The sequence below is a fragment of the Trichosurus vulpecula genome, chromosome 1 (genome assembly GCF_011100635.1).
Source record: "Trichosurus vulpecula isolate mTriVul1 chromosome 1, mTriVul1.pri, whole genome shotgun sequence".
NCBI lineage: Eukaryota > Metazoa > Chordata > Mammalia > Diprotodontia > Phalangeridae > Trichosurus > Trichosurus vulpecula.
In genome coordinates, this window is record NC_050573.1 from 232,253,297 (window position 1) to 232,268,915 (window position 15,619).

The following is a 15,619-nucleotide window of genomic DNA, read 5'->3' on the forward strand; positions in this document are numbered from 1 at the left end:
GTATTTGTCTCCTAGGGTTATTGTGAGGACTGAATAAGATAATATTTATAAAGTGCCTAGTATATAGAGTGCCTGGCTAGTAGGCGCTATATAAATGCTAACAGTTATTATTGTATTTGTTGTTGTTGCTAATGTGCTAGATGAGAAACAGGAATTAGATGTGTTAGCACTTTGGAAAAGTTACCAGATGTCACACAAATGTGTATTGAAATCATATCTTGGTAGGATCTCCCCAACGACCCCACCACTTAGTATACTAAATATAGAAGTAAGTAGTACAAAGTAACAATAAATAGGAGATAGGAATTAAGAAATAGGAACATAGCAGTCACTTCCTTAAAACTTCCTCCTAAATTAATTAAGACCATATTCCGAGGCTATGTGATAAATTTGGAGAAGCCATCTAGGCCCCAGTATGACTGCCCCTTGGTCCCAATAACACCCTTGATCCCAATAATAACAGTCCCTTGGACTGTAAGCTACAGATAAGCTCTAAACATGCCCAATGTTGTGCAAATTTAATAACCCTAATCTGGCAGTAATAACTTTGAGAGGCTATTGATATGCTGATGTGCTGAGGCCAAGATGGAAGAAGAGTTAGGCCACTCCCCCATCACAGCCTTATAAGAATGAGACCCCAAAACCCCATCCCTCAAGTACTCCTCTATGTAATGGGTCTATGATGCCTAAGTACCACCAATTCTGATCCACAGATAGCTGACTCTATGTACCCCTCTACCTTCTCCCTGTCTTTTCCCCACACTGTCTGCCTCCTTCTCCTACTTTTTCCCTCACTGCCTGCCTCTGCACTCTCTATGCCTTATTAAAGTGCGATTTATGCATTACTCCTCACTTGCTGCCAGCCTGATCTTACCCAGAAAGTATCCAAAGAAGTGGGCTCATTTGCCCTGACCCCTTTGGGGTCTCTTCCTTAAGGCACAAACTTGGGAACCCAGGCTGGGACCACTTGTTCATAACCATATCCCACAATGAACCCACTGGGAAAAAGCAAAATGACTCAGTGCCATTCTCTCCGTCTGCTCTCCCCCCACCATAGGGACCCCTCTTCATGGTTGGGTCATAATAGAACAAAATGAAAAGTGGTATTATCCTTAGTTTTCTAGAGCTCTGATTGTTAGGTAGAGTTCCTTTTCCCTAATTTATCATAGCTGGCTATTTCTATGTTATGTGTGCAGTGAGGAATTTTTGCTGTTATCACTAAGGAAGGGATCGTTATTGTTTGCTCAGATTTTGTATAAATTATAGATTTTGTTTAAATTTCAGGTGAAAACAGAGTATATCAAAAGAAAGGGCTTCATCACAATAGATGGACAAGAGTCGACGATGGTGAACACCATAGGAGATGGTAACACCTTAGACGTGGAAGGAAAATTTTACCTTGGAGGCCTTCCATTAACTTATAGAGCCAAGAATATTGGAAATGTAAGAAACCTTCTCTAATCATGTCAGTGTTGTATCTCAGTTGCAGATGTGTTCGCTTTGCAAAGGAAATGAGTCCTCATAGCCCAGATCTGGAAGGCTCTTCTGAAAATTTTATTTTTCAGTTGCTTTAAATTGTCTCCGAAAGGGCCCAGTTTTATAAAAGATGTTTACAAATTGCATGTTGTAACTACACCATGAATTCTATATTGTGTTACTAGTTACTAAAACTGAGCTATTGCTTGCTTTGATGATAGAGTAGCGATTTGACCAAAACTCAGAAAACATAAGGTTCTTTTGCAATTTATACTGGTAACGGCCCCGTACCCTCCACATTCCTTTCACAATAATTAATTGGAATATAGAAACTTTTCTAATATATTAGCATCATAAATACTCAAACTTATCTTTAGGTTCTGTAACAATGAACAGTGCCATGTGACAGTTTCATAAGGGTTTAGCTTTTAATCTGCTTCACATACTGTCATATTTCTTTTGGTTCAGATTACCTCTGGCATCCCTGCCTGCATTGGAGAGGTGATGATCAACGGCAAACAGCTCGACAAAAGCAACCCAATCTCTGTCTCTTCTGTAAATAAATGTTATACGATGGCACAGGAAGGTACTTTCTTTGAAGGGAGTGGATTTGTTGCACTCGGTAAGTAATATTCTTTTCAATTAATCATTTATTAACCTACTAAGTGCAAAGTGTTATTCTAAATAGTGAGGAAGATACACAAAGTGCTTCTGGTCTAGTAGAGGGAAAATCTGTAAAATGAGATGGGTTGATTAGATGAATGTCTTTCCAGATCTAGAGTCTGTCATGTAAAAAACGAGAACCGTGACTTAAGTCTTCTTAGAGATCAACTAGTCCAATACTCTCCTTTTAAAGATGAAAAAACTGAGGTCTGCAGAAGTTGAGTGATTACCCTACAATAAAATAGAATGTGATAAGCATGTCAGATATACCAAAGTGGTAAGAAGGTTCAGAGAAAAAAAAGATCAGAAGAAGTTTTATAAAGTAGGGAGCATTTTGAGCTGGGCCTTGAAGGATATGTAGGTAGGATTTCAGTAGGGAGATGGTAAGGAAGGGAAGTGAAGTATTTGTCCAGGGAGCAGTCAGTCAGTAAAAGATTTATTAAGCACCTACTATGGTAGCCAGCAGGTCATCTCCTTAATATTTTTGAGCAGTGGAATAACACAGACTGACCTATGCATTAGAAAGGTTAATCTGGCCACAGCATGAAGAATGGATTTGAGGGAGAGTCTCTAGAGAGACTAGGTAGAATTCTATTGAAGCAGTCTTGGTGAGAGGAAATGGGTACCTGAACTAGGGTGGTGGTAATAGAAATAGAAAAGAGGGAACAGAAGCAAAAGGAATTCTGGAGGTCAAAGTGACAGGACTTTGGTAGCCGATTAAATATGGGAAAGGTCAAAGAGGACACTAAATTCTCTAGGTTATGTAACTAGGGGTAGGGGAGGGAGAATGGTGGATAACTTCTACTGAAAGGAGTACCAAAGGAAGGATAGCTGAAATTGATTCATGTCACCCCTCTGTGATTTGAACAGAGTCAATTTGATCTTGCTAAGTTTTTGCATAACGCTAATGCTTTGTTTCCACTCTTACTTTGAAAGGTGGTGTATATATATATATATATACATATATGTGTGTGTGTGTGTGTATATACATATACATATATATATATATAATTTTGACTTTCAAAATCCTGATCCACAGAAAGTAGATCTTGTACTTCCAAGCTGCCTAAGAATGTAAATTCCTTAAGGTTCGGCATCATCACATAATTATCTTAAAGAATGCCTTACACATTCTGTATCTCAGTATAAAATCAGCATTATGTGAATCTTAGTAAAAATCAAACTGACTATTTAAATCATGTAGAGGTGACATGAATCATTTTTTTTAAAGCAAAGGGCTGCTCAGGTATTTGGATATTCAAAGCAATAAACTTATGGGAGGCACCAGACTTTTCCATGGGTAAAGATGAAAGTTTCCCTTCTCTGACTGTCATTTCCATATTTGTCGTATATTTATAATCACAAAAATACACGATTAATAAATTTAGAAGCAGCAAGGTAATGAGATTAAGTACTGGGATGTTTTCATAGGTAGCCTAGTTGGTGCAGTGGATAGAGTGCTAGACCTGGAGGCAGGAAGACCTGAATTCAAATCTAGCCTTAGGGACTTAGTAACTGTGTGACTCTGGGTGAGTCATTTAATCTCTCTCTCTCCCCCTCAGTTTCCTTATCTGTAAAATGGGGGTGATAATAGTACCTATCTGCCAGAGCTGTTATGAAGACAAAATGAGATACTGTTTGTAAAGCACAAACCTTAAGGTGCTGTATAAATGCTAGCTATTGCTGCTGCTGTTGTTATAGTGTAAATGATAGAGTGCTTAAAAATACCCTGACATTCCGCAAAACAAACCAAGCCATCTATTTATTCACTGAACTATCTTGTACATTCTGCAGTCCTCACATCCTATTCCATCATATCTGTTACGTTTGTTTTCCAGTTAAAGAGGGCTACAAAGTTCGATCAGATGTCAATATCACACTAGAGTTTCGTACCACTGCCATGAATGGTGTTCTCCTTGGAATCAGTAGTGCCAAAGTGGATGCTATTGGAATAGAGATGGTAAATGGCAAGGTAGGTACTTTTTTTCTTGATGGTGTTTTTATTCTAATAACAGTAACAGGGTAGTTGAGTATTAGCAAGAGCACACACCACTCGTTTTAATTATTTTAACTCCTGAAGGGGAAAAAGTTTGGTTAACTAGTAATAGATAATCTAAAAATTCTTTGCATTTCACTTAAAATGGAAAAAAAAACCCCACATATATCCTCCCATTTCTGACTTGATGGTACTATGTGAAGCCCAAGACTCAGCTGTTTGGTAAAAGGAGGGGGGGGGCACAGTTTATTACAAAAAAATCCAGGATAAATAAAAAGTGAATGGTATTGGAAAAAAATAGAGCACTCTAAATACAAAGAAACCAAAAAAGCCCAGAAACCAATTCCTCCAGCAATCACTTGATACCCCTGCCAAGTAGAAATTAAGGCAGCCAGTGGCCACACTGGTTTAAAATACCATTTGTAAAATCTTGTAGAAAATGGTGAAAAATTATGGTTGTAAAATAGCAAAGAGTGAGGGAAGGAAAAACAAGCTACCTGAAAACTTGGGGAGACAGCCAATAAAGTCATATCATCTGGAGAACAGTTAAGGATAGCACCAGAGGGAGAACAACAATCAGATGACAAAGGAAAAGATCTGCAAAGATTTCTATAACAAGTCAGTGTCTCCATCAATGATAATGGAGCCATCGTATTTAGACTCTAAAGTCATAGTTCCCAAAATATTACATGAGGAGGTAGGAAGAACACTAAGGGAAACCAAGAAGATAGCGTGAGCATCTGGAGTAGAACAAGTACAAACAGAGGACATTTGTGCTAGAGGAGACAATTTCGAGGGATTGATTTTCAAATATTTGGAAAGGTATAGGATACAAAAAAACCTAGGAAAAAAAGTGATACTACTAATCTATATGCCTATCTTCCCATCTCTATAAAATCTTTATGAGAATAATTCTACATACATTTCAAGGACATCCTTGATGTAGGTATGAGAAGGAAAAGAAAGATTTGCATGAACTATTTACTTTATTTCCACTTCTTGACAAATACAAAAAGTTGCTATAAATATTTTGGTGTGAGGCATTTCTTATCAATGAACTCCTTGGGTATGGACATTGTAGTCACTTTAGTTGCCTAATTCCAGATTGTTTTCTGAAATAGTGGTACTGGTTAACAACTCCACCAACAATGCTGTAGTGCACCTTATCTTACCACAATCCCTTCAACATTGACTTGCTCCAGTTTTTTGTCATTTTTACCAATTTGCTGAGCATGAGGTGAAACCTCAAGGTTGTTTGATTTGCATTTCACTTACTAGTGATTTGGAACATTCTTTCATATGGCTGTTAATAGTTTCCAATTCTTCTTTTAAGAACTATTTGTTCATATCTCACAGTACTTATCTCTTGGGGAATGGCTTTTTGATTTATGCATACATATGCACATGCATGCATAAGATACACACAAATAAATGTGTGTAAATTTATGTTAACTATTTATATCTCTTGGATAACAAATCCTTATATGAGAAAATGGATACTTTTTTTTTCTTATTCGACCACTTCCCTTCTTATGCTAATGCACTAGTTTTATTTGTACAGACCTTTCTTTTTCAAAATTAGCATTCTTCTGATGATGCTCACTGGCACAAGTAATGAAACACAAGTCCTCACAAATTTCATATTAGTAGAATAGAAATCAAAGTTGTCTTCTTTGTTGAACTGCTCATTACCTTGTGTTTTGGGAAATGGACATCTGAGGCCATGGATCTTATTGTTGGTTCCAATTTTGGACTTTGTCTCTTGTGCATTTCTGGAATCTCTACTGTTATTTCTTTTTCTTACAGCTGGAATTCACTCTGCCAGATAGATGTAGCTGATTTCTCCCTTTACCTTGTTTTATAGTTTAAAGCCCTTTTGATTAGATTTGCAAGGCTCTAGGCACCGCTAGGTTCATTTTAGTAAAGTTCACATTTCCTTTCCTAATTTACTGTTTTTGATCAAGCTGGAGGCAAGCATATTTTCTTGCCTGACAAATGAAATTCTTAGAAGGCAATGGGTGAGGAATGACACACATTTGTTACCATAGTACATTTTAGGCTGTGTGATATTAGTTGGAGGGAAACAAGTTTCTGCCTCTCTCATTAGAATGTAAGCTCCTTGAGAGTAAGAATCATTTCATTCCTTACGTTTGTGTCCCTAGAACCTAGCACGGTGCCTGGCACATAATATACTTGGCAACAAATAAATATTGTTTATTGATTTGGTTTTTATGGTAATTTCAAAGCATTGTAGGGAATTATAGAGCTGGGTCCTCTGAACCTAGAAATGACTTTTCACACTAGAAATAGACTTTCAGGTTATAAGAGCTTCTAGTTGTTAGAACTTGCAACTTCTGCTCTATTCTAAAGAAAAGTCCCATTTCACTGATAGCTTGCTTTTTTTTTGAAACAAATTCAACCATTTATTTTGTACATAAAATAAATTTAGCTAAGATTCATAAGCAGAGGAATACCACTAACAGCCCAGGCTGCATCTCCGCAGGGATTGCTCCCCAAGATGGTGCTTGTGGGTACTGTGTTGGAAGCATTACTATTCCCCAGGCTCTTTTTCTCATGGTCCTGGGCTGTCTCCATTGGGATCTGAGGGAAGACAGTGGTCAAAATGGAGGTGCTGGTTTGACTTGCCTGGTACTTGCTGTTTCCTATATTCTGACTCTTGCTGAGTTTGTAAGTTCACAAAAATATTAGGGGTAAAAATTTGGACTATTTCCATTTATAACAGTAACATCTCTGCTACCATTTGTAAATAGTATGAACCCTTATTACAATAATGCATATCTGCCAAATCTTGATAAAGAGAGTTCATTTAATCTTAGATTTGAAAAGCAAGTGTTGTTACTGTTTTTAATGAATAAAGTGAAATAGTAAAACCTGCAAAATAAGATAATTAAAATAGTTTTTTGTTATGGAGTTAAAAGATATAATCTTACATAAAATCATAGTTTACTCTATAAATTTGACAAATAGGACAATGTGTTTTTTTCACATTCTGTGTTATAATTATCAAGAAAGGGGCAAGTGTTGCTCGGTGTTATGATGTTTCTTGAACAATAGCAACAGGATAAAAACAATCATGACTCATGCTCATAGAATACTTTATAGCTACAAAGATATTTTACATACATGAGTTCATTTGATCTCCACAACTACCTTACATGTATCACTAATGTTCTCACTATAGAAATGAAGAACCTGAAGCTTAGAGAGGTTAAGAGGCTTCTCTGAAGTTATATGACTAGTAAGAACCTACTTTCAGAGAAAAATCATCTTTCTAAACCTACCAATAACTAGAAGAGTTTTCAGTAACCTATTCATAGCCTTTGGTGTCAGCAAAGTTTATTAGTACTAGGGGGAGAAGGAAGAATGCAATTCACTATAATCTACCATAGGCGTGTCCGTTGTACAAAGCATCTTGCTAAGTGCTATGATATAAAGTCTCTACCATTAAGGAGGTGTTAGAATATCATCAGAAATTGCATTGTATATTCTGATTTTGAGATACAATATGTGCAAAGATAAGTTAATACAAAGGAAAGAAAAAAACGTTTATAGATGGAGGGAAAGAGAATATGAAGGGAAGTGACAGAAGGGAGGATGGAGGAGGAAGGAGAAAAGGGAAAGATCAGAGAGGAGCAATAGAGAGAAAAGAGAGATAAATGACCATTTTAATGGTAGTATGATATTAGAATGATACCAGAAATGGCCTTTCCTCCTACTCAGAAAATTAACTGATCTGGTCTAAAGGAACAAACAGTTAGCAGAAGCCCTTTCCTAGGTACCATCTCTTCATTCGATCAACCTACCTGCACCTTCTTTAAGCTTTTCAGCTCCCGATGCCTAGGTTCTGATCTTCATGAAGCTGGGGGTAAAACTCCAACCCTTCTTCTATACATTTTGTGAATTTCCCAATTACACATCTCCAAGGACAGCCTATTTCTAAGACTTTGATTTGAAAAACAATTATTTGCAGGCTGCCAGTAGCCTGAATCAATTCAGACGAAGTCTTTATGCATAAACTTGAGAGTCACATTTCAGGCTAAAAAATTCACACAGGAGATGAGCGAGCACAAAGATGCACTAGCTCTTCTCCAGATCCACACAACCAGGCAATCTCAGTCATTTCAGAGCAACCTCAAGCTACTTCTTCCTGCAGTGAACTGGCAGGACCTGATTGCTGTCACACACTCTGGTTGGGAATCTTTTTCACGGCATGACCATTGTCATTTTTTTTAGTTTGGAGGGCACAGAAGCAGAATCTTTTTACAAGTAATTTTTCATGACTGAATATTTTATTTCAAACACAGTTTTCCTCTGCAGTAGAGAATTATGCTTTTATCTATTCCCAGCAACTAGGTGACACAGTAGATAGAGCACTGGGCTTAGAACCAGGATCTTGGAATCTTCCTGAGTTCCAATCTGGCCTTAGACTCTTACTATCTGTGGGAGCCTAGGCAAGTCTGTTTGCCTTAGCTCCACATCTGTAAAATGAGCTGGAAAAGGAAATGGTCAACCACTCCAGTATTTTTGCCTAGAAAACCCTAATTGAGGTCATGGAGAGTCAGATATGACTGAAGCAACTGAACAACAACAAAGAAAGTGATTTGCCCCAATTTTTACTTATCTCTTGGTTGTTTACTCAGGTTTCCTTCCACGTCAATAATGGAGCTGGTAGGATTACAGCTACATATGAACCCAAATCTGCAACTAGTCTTTGCGATGGAAAGTGGCACAAGCTTCAAGCCCACAAGAGCAAACACCGGATTGTTTTAATTGTTGATGGAAACGCCGTTCCTGCCGAAAGCCCACACACTCAGTCCACATCTGCAGACACCAACAATCCCATCTATGTTGGGGGATATCCTGGTATGTATGGCCTTTGTTATCTTCTCTTTGTTAAAAAAAAAGTGTACACACACACATATTATTGCATGAGAAGTCAATAGAAATTACTCATGCATTGTGGTGCCTACATCAATTACTAGGTTTGATGAAATTTAATAATGGATGCTATACCAGTTATATTGGTGTTTATGTGTTTAAAAAACAATCAGTCTCATTTTAGGGGTGGAAAGGATCCTAGAGTATTTTATAATAAACAAAGCACTATAGGTTCCTCTTTTGAATACCATCTTTATATGCAGAGGCTATTGTCCAGGATCTCCGGTTTTCCATATGGTATAAATTTTTGGTTTTAGCCATTTCTCAACAGAGGGATTATTAATGGCACAGTATCATCCGAGACAGATAGCACTGAAATATTTCACGTGGTGACTTAGATATCTTTTCCTAAGTGTGTTCATCAATTTCTATAGAGGGAACAGCTTTTTCCACACATCTCCAAAAGTTATCTTTAAATGCTGATCATAAGTATGTAATCTTCCTGGAAATTCTCAATTATTTATAATTTTCACATAAATTCAGTCATCTCGACAGAGTGAGCTGGGGTCCAGCAGCCTCTCTACAGTGTTGATGACTTGTTGATGGCCCAATTATCTAGCCATATTTCAAACTGGCTTCTTTCCTTTTAGAGAATGTTCTGTCCAGTTTTTTGTATGAAGAAGCCTTCTGAATTGACCCAGTGCTACTAACTAATGTTACCAGGCTAAAAACGTTTTTTTTTTTAATTTCCAAGGCTAAAAACTATAGAAAGTGGTTGCCCCTGGAGATGCGTAATTGGGAAATTCAGATATAAATTCTACTTGCACAACAAATTCCTGACTCTATGATTCATTTCTGAAAAATTACTATTTAAAGTACACAGGTGTTCTAGAAAGAATTTCAAATAGTATATGCTAATAAATAAACCATTAGGTAGCTTTGAAAGTAAGTATTAAGTGAACCAGTTAATTCAGCTTACATGGCATGGTAGTCAAAAGAGGAATTAGACAGGAGTCATGTCTCAACTCTGCCACTGGAAATTACCGAATATCAGAGTTGAAAGGAACTGAGAGATTTTCCAGTCCAACTTATATCTGAACAGGAGTCTTCTCCTCAAAATTTCCAACGAGGGTATCATCTTGAAGATCTCCAGGGTTGAGAAACTACTTTCTAAAGCAGGCTATATTACTTTTGGACAATGGGACATCTAACCTACATCTGCCTAATACCTGGGGCTCCCAGTTCTATGTTGTGAAGTGAAGGACAGGACTGGACCTTTTTATTCCCTGTCCGTTATTTGAAGACAACCATCATGCCACCCTACCCTGAGCCCAAGTCTGCTCAAGGCTAAACATCACTAGTTCCTTCAGCCCATTCTCAAAGAACATAGCTTCAAACTCCTTTGCCATTTTAATTGCCTTCCTTTAGTCACCATCTTGCTTTTCAGTGTTTTACCCAAAAAGATGGCAGTCTGAACCGACTACAAAGTTCTAATATGGTGTGACTATAGGCGAATACATTAGAACTATTACTTCTTTCTTAGTGGATATCATGTTTCTAGTCATGATTCTAAGAGATCACATTAGAAGTCTTTGGTGGTTCTTCACATTATAGATTCACATTCATTTTATAGTTCACAAAATCCTCAGGTCTTTTTCATATGTATAAACTATTGTTTAACCAGACCTCCCCCATTCTCCTCTTGTACAGTTGATTATTTTTCATCGTAAATATAGGACTATATACAATTCACAAAATCACAAACTCTAAGTGTGAAGGGGACTCAGAGGCCATCTGGTCTAGGGCTTCTTAAACTTTCCACTCGTGACCCCTTCAGCACTTCTTAAACTGTGGGTCTCGACCCCATATGGGGTCATGTTCTAGTCCAACCCTTCCCTAAAAATATTGGGGAAAAACATTATTTTAAAAATCACCTAACCATTAAAAAATAAGGTACCAGAAATCATTCTCAATGAATGAATATATACATAAATAAAATTTTTAAAGGTATTCTCCTTGACAATGTCACCAATAAGTGGTCATTCAGCTTTTGTTTATGGACTTCAAGTGAGTGGAGAACCCATTACCACCCGAGTTAGCCCACTCCACTCTTCATGGCTCTGATTGTTGTTTTTATTTCTAATAGCCCTAAATTTGTCTCTTTGTACCTTATGCCTTTTGCTCCCTGTTCTTTTCCCTGGGGCCAAGAAGAACAAGTTCCTAATTCCTCTTCCACACGACAGCTCTTCAAATACTTGAAGACAGTTATACTTTTTTTCCTTATTAGATTTGGCCCATCATTCTAGCCTGTTGAGATTTTTTTGGATCCCATTCATTCCAGCAGAATGTTAGCTCTTCCAGCTTCCCATTATTCCACAAATTTAATGAGCATGTCATCATCTCATCATCAATAACACTTGCTAGATGTGTGACCTTTTGCAAGCCATATCAACCCTTAGAGCTTGGCAACCTTGTCTTTTTTTTTTAAAAGGCAGCCTGGTGTGGGGGATGGGCCACCATGGAGTCACTGAGACCTTAGTTCAGTCCTACCTCTCAATAGTCATAAGACCAACAGGAAGGCCTTTCTGAGTCCCAGTTTCCTTTTGTTTTTGTAAAGTGGGGATAATAATACAAAGTGATACCTACAACAACCTAGGGTTGTTGGGGAGGCTCAAATAAGAGAATATATAAAGTTTGGTTTTTGACTTTTTTAAATCCCAAATTACTATGTAACTAAGCTACTTTTGTTCTTCCTTCAGGCCTTAGGTCAGGTAGCTCCTTCCTTAAGCCTTTTCTGAACCTGCCAGTTGTTGGTTATTCTTTGTCTCTTTTTCTTACCCTCTCTTCTTCCTTCTTCCCCAAATTAGTGTGGGTTTGCTGCTATGTGGGTGCATTCTATCTCCCCAACAATAGTAACAATAATAATCATTGCGTTTATGTAGCCTTTTTAAGTTTGCAAAGCACTTTCCAAATCTCATTTGATCCCCAGAACTCTGGGAGGCAGCTAAGATTTATATAGCATTTATTAAATGCCAAGTGCTGTGCTAAGCGCTTTGTAATTGTGGTCTCATTTGATCCTCACAACTGCCCTGGGATATAAGTATTATTTTTATCCCAGTTTTACAGATGAAGAAACTGAGGCAAACACACAGCTAGTAAACATGTGAGGTAGGATTTGAACTCAGGTCTTCCTGACTCTGGGTGCAGCATGTTAGCTGCTGTACCACCTAACTGCCAGTAGAAAATAAGCTGTTTCATGTATAATCTATATCAAGTTGCTTGCATTCTCAATGTTGGGAGTGGGGTGGGGGAGGAGAGAAAGGGAGGGAAAGAACTTGAAACTCAAAATTTAAAACAAATGATAAAAATTGTATGGTAGGAGATTACTGAGGTAGAATGTTGTTATGAAAAACAAGGCTGCTTGAAGGCAAAGACCATTTGGACATTGGCTTTTTATGCCCAGCACCTTCCACAGAGTAGTTATCTAATAAATGACTGCTGAATTGAATTGAGTTTGTGGCTCAATTTTTCCATCTGTAAAATGAGGAAGGGTGACTTCAAAGGGACCTTAAAGCTTTACAATTCCCAGTCATTTTAAGTTAATTGCATCTGTCAGTGACTATAATTTTCTTAAGTGACCAAAGTTAGACTTTGGGAGTTGAGTTGGTAAGAGCTGGGGGACCAAAGCAAATACTCCCCCAACCTGATCACCCCACTTCCAGAGTGAGGAGTGGATAAATGTGCAGGGCTCACGTTCTCCAGCAGGGCCTGCCTTCTGCTCAGGACGGGGTCACCGCAGGACCACACTCCTTGGAAAGGTGTAGCTTTGGTGGCTATATTCTCTCCTCCCTTATCTCCCATCTCATTTTCCATTCCCTAAGAATGGAGATTCCCCAAGGGAACTGGCTCTGGTCCTGAGCGCATGTTGGTCTCCCAATAGGAGACTATAAAGCCCACACTGGAGACATGCTTCTGCCTCCATTATTAGTAGCAACAGTTTCTTCAAGTCAGGGAGAAACATGATAGGATGGTGGAGGGAAGGGAGGCTGGAACCTTTGGTTCCAGAGCAATATAACTACTACTTCAGGCACCCACTCCTCCATAATATATTCCTTGTTTTCCTATTGAGAGAGCTCTCCTGGAGAATTCCTGGAGATTAAAAAACTGCTAACACTCAGGCTGCAACTTCTTAAGGGGACATTTCCCCAGGGGGAAGAACCCTGTGCCTATCTGGGGAAGGAGGGGATATGCTGGAGCCAGCTTGTATCGGCTCTCAAGACCCGACTGTTAAATTTCCAGTGTTAGCATTTACTCCTTGGAAAATGGCAAATGCTACAAGTCTAGATCTAGATTTAAGAAAGCGATGGAGAATATGTTAACGATACAGATTATTCTCACAAGTATGTCGTGACTACATTTTGTCCAGAGCCGGCTGTTTAACATTTACCAGCGCACACATACCCTTGGCGGGGATAACTTAGTAATTTTATTCATAAGCATAGCTTAGTAATGGGCTTAGGCCTTCGGGAATTGTGTTCCTAACCAGAGACAGGACTTTTCTTGGGAAACATAAGCACGGCCAGTTTCCATAAATCTCCTCTGAGAATGAGTAAAGTGCATATGAGTAACTCCTTAAGTCCACCGCCTTTACCAGACCTTTTTCAAAACTGAACAATGAGGTAGCCTATTATGCCCACGCAGATTTGTACTGCATTAAAAATGTTCCAAGCAGCTGTTAAAATTGATGCTATAAACCGCTGTGTTGATAGGTGTTTTGAAACCTCATGTGTCATTTGCACAGTAGCAAGCTGGTTCTCTTGGGTGAATAAACATAATTCTAGGTATAAATTGGGCATTTGGGGGAAGTGAAATAACTCCCATTCTGCCAAATTCAAATCATAGCATAAAAGATAAAAAGAAATTGCTAAAGCACTAAATCAGCAACTATGATTAAAAAGCACTAGGTATGTGTTTATGTTGAATGTTTACATGTAGCATTCTAGATGTCTTTTCGCTTTGGAATTTAACTCCTTGAATGCAGAGATTGGGCAACCTGTACATTCTTCGTCATACCCATCAAAAGCAGGGCATGTGATAGACATGAAGCAACATCATTACTCACTGCCAGACTCTGTCCTGGGCCTTGTTCTCTTATTCTGTCTCCTTGGCCTCCCTCGGTGATTTCATCATCTCCCTTGGGTTAAGTTATCTCATATTGCCTTCACATAGTCTCTGACCTGGTCAAATTGGCCAGCTAGCTGTTACCTCTACACAACATTACACAGATGGTCTCCTAGGTCTGGAACATGCCTTTCTCTTATGGAATCCTTAGCTTCCCAAAAGCTCAGCTCAGGTGCCATTTTCCTACAGAAGTCCTCTCCTCTGCCATCACTTTGACACATGACTCCTTTGTTTTGACTCTGATAGCATTTACTTGTCTGTGTACGTGTTCTATCTTGAGGAAGCACGTTGCAAGTAGAGTCACAGGACCCTAGTAGGAATTCTGGCCCTGACACTACTACCTGTAGGACCTTGGATAAGCCTCTGTCCTTAGCTGCCTCGTGAGTTGAATTAGATGACTTTGAAAGCCCTTCTCAATGCATTAGAATTAAACCTTTTTAAAGACAGGAAGAAATAACTTTTTTTGGTCTTTTTAATCCTCTGTGGCTAACACAGTGTCTTTCACATAGGAAATAAAGCTTCATTGAATAAAATGAGTTAGTTGTTAGACCAAAAGCATTATGATATTCCTTATGTGTTGCATGGTGGGGCTCTCTTAACTAAGCCAAATCTGGCTCCCTTAAATTACAACTTGAGTTCTAAGAGAAGCTCTTTGTCCCCTATACCATGCTCTTTAAATGAGAATATATTTCTGTATAGATTATTAACAATAATAATAACTAACATTTATTAGTAACACCTTAAAGTTATAAAGTGCTTCACATAAATGAACTCATTGGACATATCTGAAGATAAGGAGAGACACAATTTAAACCATGGCATCCAGCCATTCTTAGCTTTCATAACATTCATCTTCAGGACTCCAAAAGCCTTATTTTGTTGAAAAAGGAGGCAATGAGTATGGGGGGTGGGGGCAGGGTGTGAGTGATAAGATTTGGATGTACAAATCACTCATTTTCTGATTGCTTTTATTTTGTATCATTTTTACTTTTCTGCATTAGTCATTTCAATAAAATTTGACAAGCTTATGTCTCCTCTTCTTTTTTTTTTTTAAACAGCTGATACAAAGCAAAACTGTCTGAGCATCCGAACCTCTTTCCGGGGCTGTATGAGAAAGCTCACATTGATTAAGGGTCAGCAAGTGGAATCCATTGACTTCAGCAAGGCCTTTGACCTCCGTGGAGTTTTCCCTCATTCCTGCCCTGGGACTGAGCTCTAAATTCCAAGAGAAAATAGCTGATCAGGGAGCATCTTATCATATTTCAATTGAAGAGAAATGTAGTTGTGAACTCTTGGTTCACTTTTACTTTCCAACTCAGGTCAGACGTTTCTAGGGAGAATTTTCATATTTGTGTTTAACACTAAAACCACTTGTACAACAAATACCTCTACTAAGTCGTCTCG

The 15,619-nt window shown here is 38.3% G+C and overlaps 1 protein-coding gene across 1 annotated transcript in view; it reads left to right on the forward strand.

Annotated features, from left to right (window-relative positions):
- Nucleotides 1-15,565, forward strand: part of LAMA1 (laminin subunit alpha 1) — a 193,764-nt gene extending 178,199 nt beyond the window's left edge. Inside the window, exons 59-63 of the mRNA XM_036764599.1 lie at nucleotides 1,285-1,443; nucleotides 1,945-2,098; nucleotides 3,978-4,111; nucleotides 8,797-9,019; nucleotides 15,274-15,565. Of these exons, the coding sequence (XP_036620494.1) occupies nucleotides 1,285-1,443; nucleotides 1,945-2,098; nucleotides 3,978-4,111; nucleotides 8,797-9,019; nucleotides 15,274-15,434 (831 nt within the window). The 3' untranslated portion in view covers nucleotides 15,435-15,565. The remainder of the gene's footprint in view (nucleotides 1-1,284; nucleotides 1,444-1,944; nucleotides 2,099-3,977; nucleotides 4,112-8,796; nucleotides 9,020-15,273) is intronic.
- Nucleotides 15,566-15,619: the final 54 nt, after the last annotated feature.